The sequence below is a fragment of the Puma concolor genome, chromosome A2, assembly GCF_028749965.1.
Source record: "Puma concolor isolate L17-30 chromosome A2, mPumCon1.1.hap2, whole genome shotgun sequence".
Classification (NCBI taxonomy): Eukaryota; Metazoa; Chordata; class Mammalia; order Carnivora; family Felidae; genus Puma; species Puma concolor.
In genome coordinates, this window is record NC_141668.1 from 12,052,593 (window position 1) to 12,055,005 (window position 2,413).

Below are 2,413 nucleotides of genomic sequence, written 5' to 3' on the forward strand. Positions count from 1 at the left end.
ATACACAATAAATTAGCAGTAACTAGATCTCAGATTTTTCTTAGCCAATAATGTCATTGTCTACAAACAACACTTGGTTTAACCTTATCAGGGTAAAACAAAAATTTTAGTTGATATTTCTCCACTCAATTATTATCTCCACTCAATTATTTCCATTACTCAGATAGTCTTTATATCCAATAGTAGGTCTAGCACAAAAAATCTTCATCAGCTTTGATAGCAACTTTCTTCTTCGAACAATGACTCAATTACTAAATATGGCTACATATACTTACATTTTAAGTGAGTCTTCAAATTGACAATGATTTTGTTCCCAATGGAAATATGATAATCTTTTACAAAATGCGGATGAATAAAAACCTGTGTTCCAAGGTAAGACTCATGAAGAGGTCACTGATCACAATGTGACTAATCAAAACAGTAAATTGCATTGTCTTCAATTACTCTCAGTAATTGTAAATGGTAAATGCTATTGTCTCAATTACTGCATACGAATGAAAACTGAATAAGGGTGAGAAGTTCACTCCTCTACTCCACTGAACACGCTGCTGTGACATAAAAATATACCCACAGCCCACACCCCAACCCAACCACTCAACCTCCTACCTAGCATCACCAGGACATGTATCATCATCTCCTTCCTGGTTGCTAGGACAATGCAGGTGATGCCTGCCATATCTGAGTTAAGTGAAAGAACTCTCAGGCAAAGCTCCTTTCTCTAACTAATGCTCAGGATTCATCAAGTTGCCAGTTTTGATGTTAATCCAGATAACTGCCCTAGTAGTTTCTGCCAGGCCCCCTTCACCTCCTTATTCCTTACACTATAAATCATAGGGTTCAACATGGGTGTCAAAACGGCATAGAAGAGAGAGATCAACTTCTCCTGAAGAATAGAGGGGCTGGAGCGGGGCTGGATGTAAGTGAAAATGGCCATGCCATAGCACAAGACAACCACTGCGAGGTGAGACGCACAGGTGTGGAAGGCTTTCTTTCTTCCCTCTGTGGACTGGATCTTCAGGATGGTGGAGATGATCTGGATGTAGGACAAGAGGACCAGGCAGAAGGGTGTCATCAGCAGAACGATGCTAGAAACCATGATTATGATCTCATTGGAGGAGGTGTCCACACAGGCCAGTCTGACCACAGCTAAAATTTCACATGATATGTGATCAATATACTTGTTTGTGCACATGGGCAGCTGAAAGGTGATGGCAGTATGAATGAGAGAGTTGAGAGAACCACTGACCCAGGATGTGATGGCCAACCTGGTACAGAGCCCTCCATGCATGATGACGGAGTATCGCAGGGGGTCGCACACAGCCACATAGCGGTCGTAGGCCATCACTGCCAGTAGAACAAACTCAATCCCACCCCAGCCTAGAGAGAAAAATAACTGGGCTGCACAGCTCACAAATGGGATTGCTTTATGTTCTGCAAGAAGATGCACTAACATCTGAGGAATGATGCTTGTGGCATAAGAGACATCAACAAGGGAGAGGTGGGTGAGAAAGAAGTACATGGGAGTGTGGAGTCTGCTGTCCAGGCAGATCAGAGCAACAATAAGGAAGTTTCCCAGCACTGTCACCAAGTACATGACTAAGAACAAAACAAAGAGAAAGACCTGCACATACAAGTCACTGGACAGGCCGAGGAGAATAAATTCTCTCACCCATGTCTGGTTATCTGTTTCCATTAAAAACATGTGAGAATCATTAATCTGCAAAAGGTCAGAGATAAGAGAATCTGTTGAATCAAAGAACCATTTTAGTGAATACATACTGTATGCAATTGGCTAGCCTTTACCAGATGTTTCAGACTATTCGCAGGCCAAGATGGAAGGTTTTATCCCAACATATCCACTCTGCATCAGAGTCAGGCCAGAACCTTCATAAGGACAGGAAGTGGTCTCAGGGAGACCCTGTTAAAGCCTGGAGATAATGTAGTGCAATTCTAGGAGCTCACATCTTACAAACTTACCTCAGATTCCAGAGCAAGTAGAGTTTGGTAGGTGACAATGGTAGGTAAAGTGATAAACAATGAAGAAAATTTGGTTGGAAAGTTTTTTAAAGCTACTTTACATATGTCAACTAACCCCATCATAATGAAAAATGGTACATTTATTACAAAAGGAAATATTGGGAAAAGTCAGATCCTTGTGGAAAGATCTGGAATCCGAGAACCTAGATTTTAAAAATTGATTTTATTTATTATTTATTTACAGCTATGTGATTTGGGCTAGGTGACAAGCTTTTATACATGAAACAGAGGCATATCATCCCACTCACAAGTACATTTAAGCCCAAACGTAGGTAACTTATGAGGAAAGTACTTTGAGAACCATTACTAGTAGTAGAGGAAGTAGAGGAAGTATTAGTAGTAACATGACCTCTGCCTTGGAGTAGATGAGGTAGTA

General features: G+C 40.9%; 1 protein-coding gene across 1 annotated transcript; it reads right to left on the reverse strand.

Moving 5' to 3' along the window:
• Window positions 1-739: 739 nt before the first annotated feature.
• On the reverse strand, window positions 740-1,693 carry LOC112866688 (olfactory receptor-like protein OLF3). The gene has a single exon (XM_025929658.1). It carries the CDS (start codon window positions 1,691-1,693, stop codon window positions 740-742), a length of 954 nt encoding a protein of 317 aa, XP_025785443.1.
• Between the last annotated feature and the right edge of the window lie 720 nt (window positions 1,694-2,413).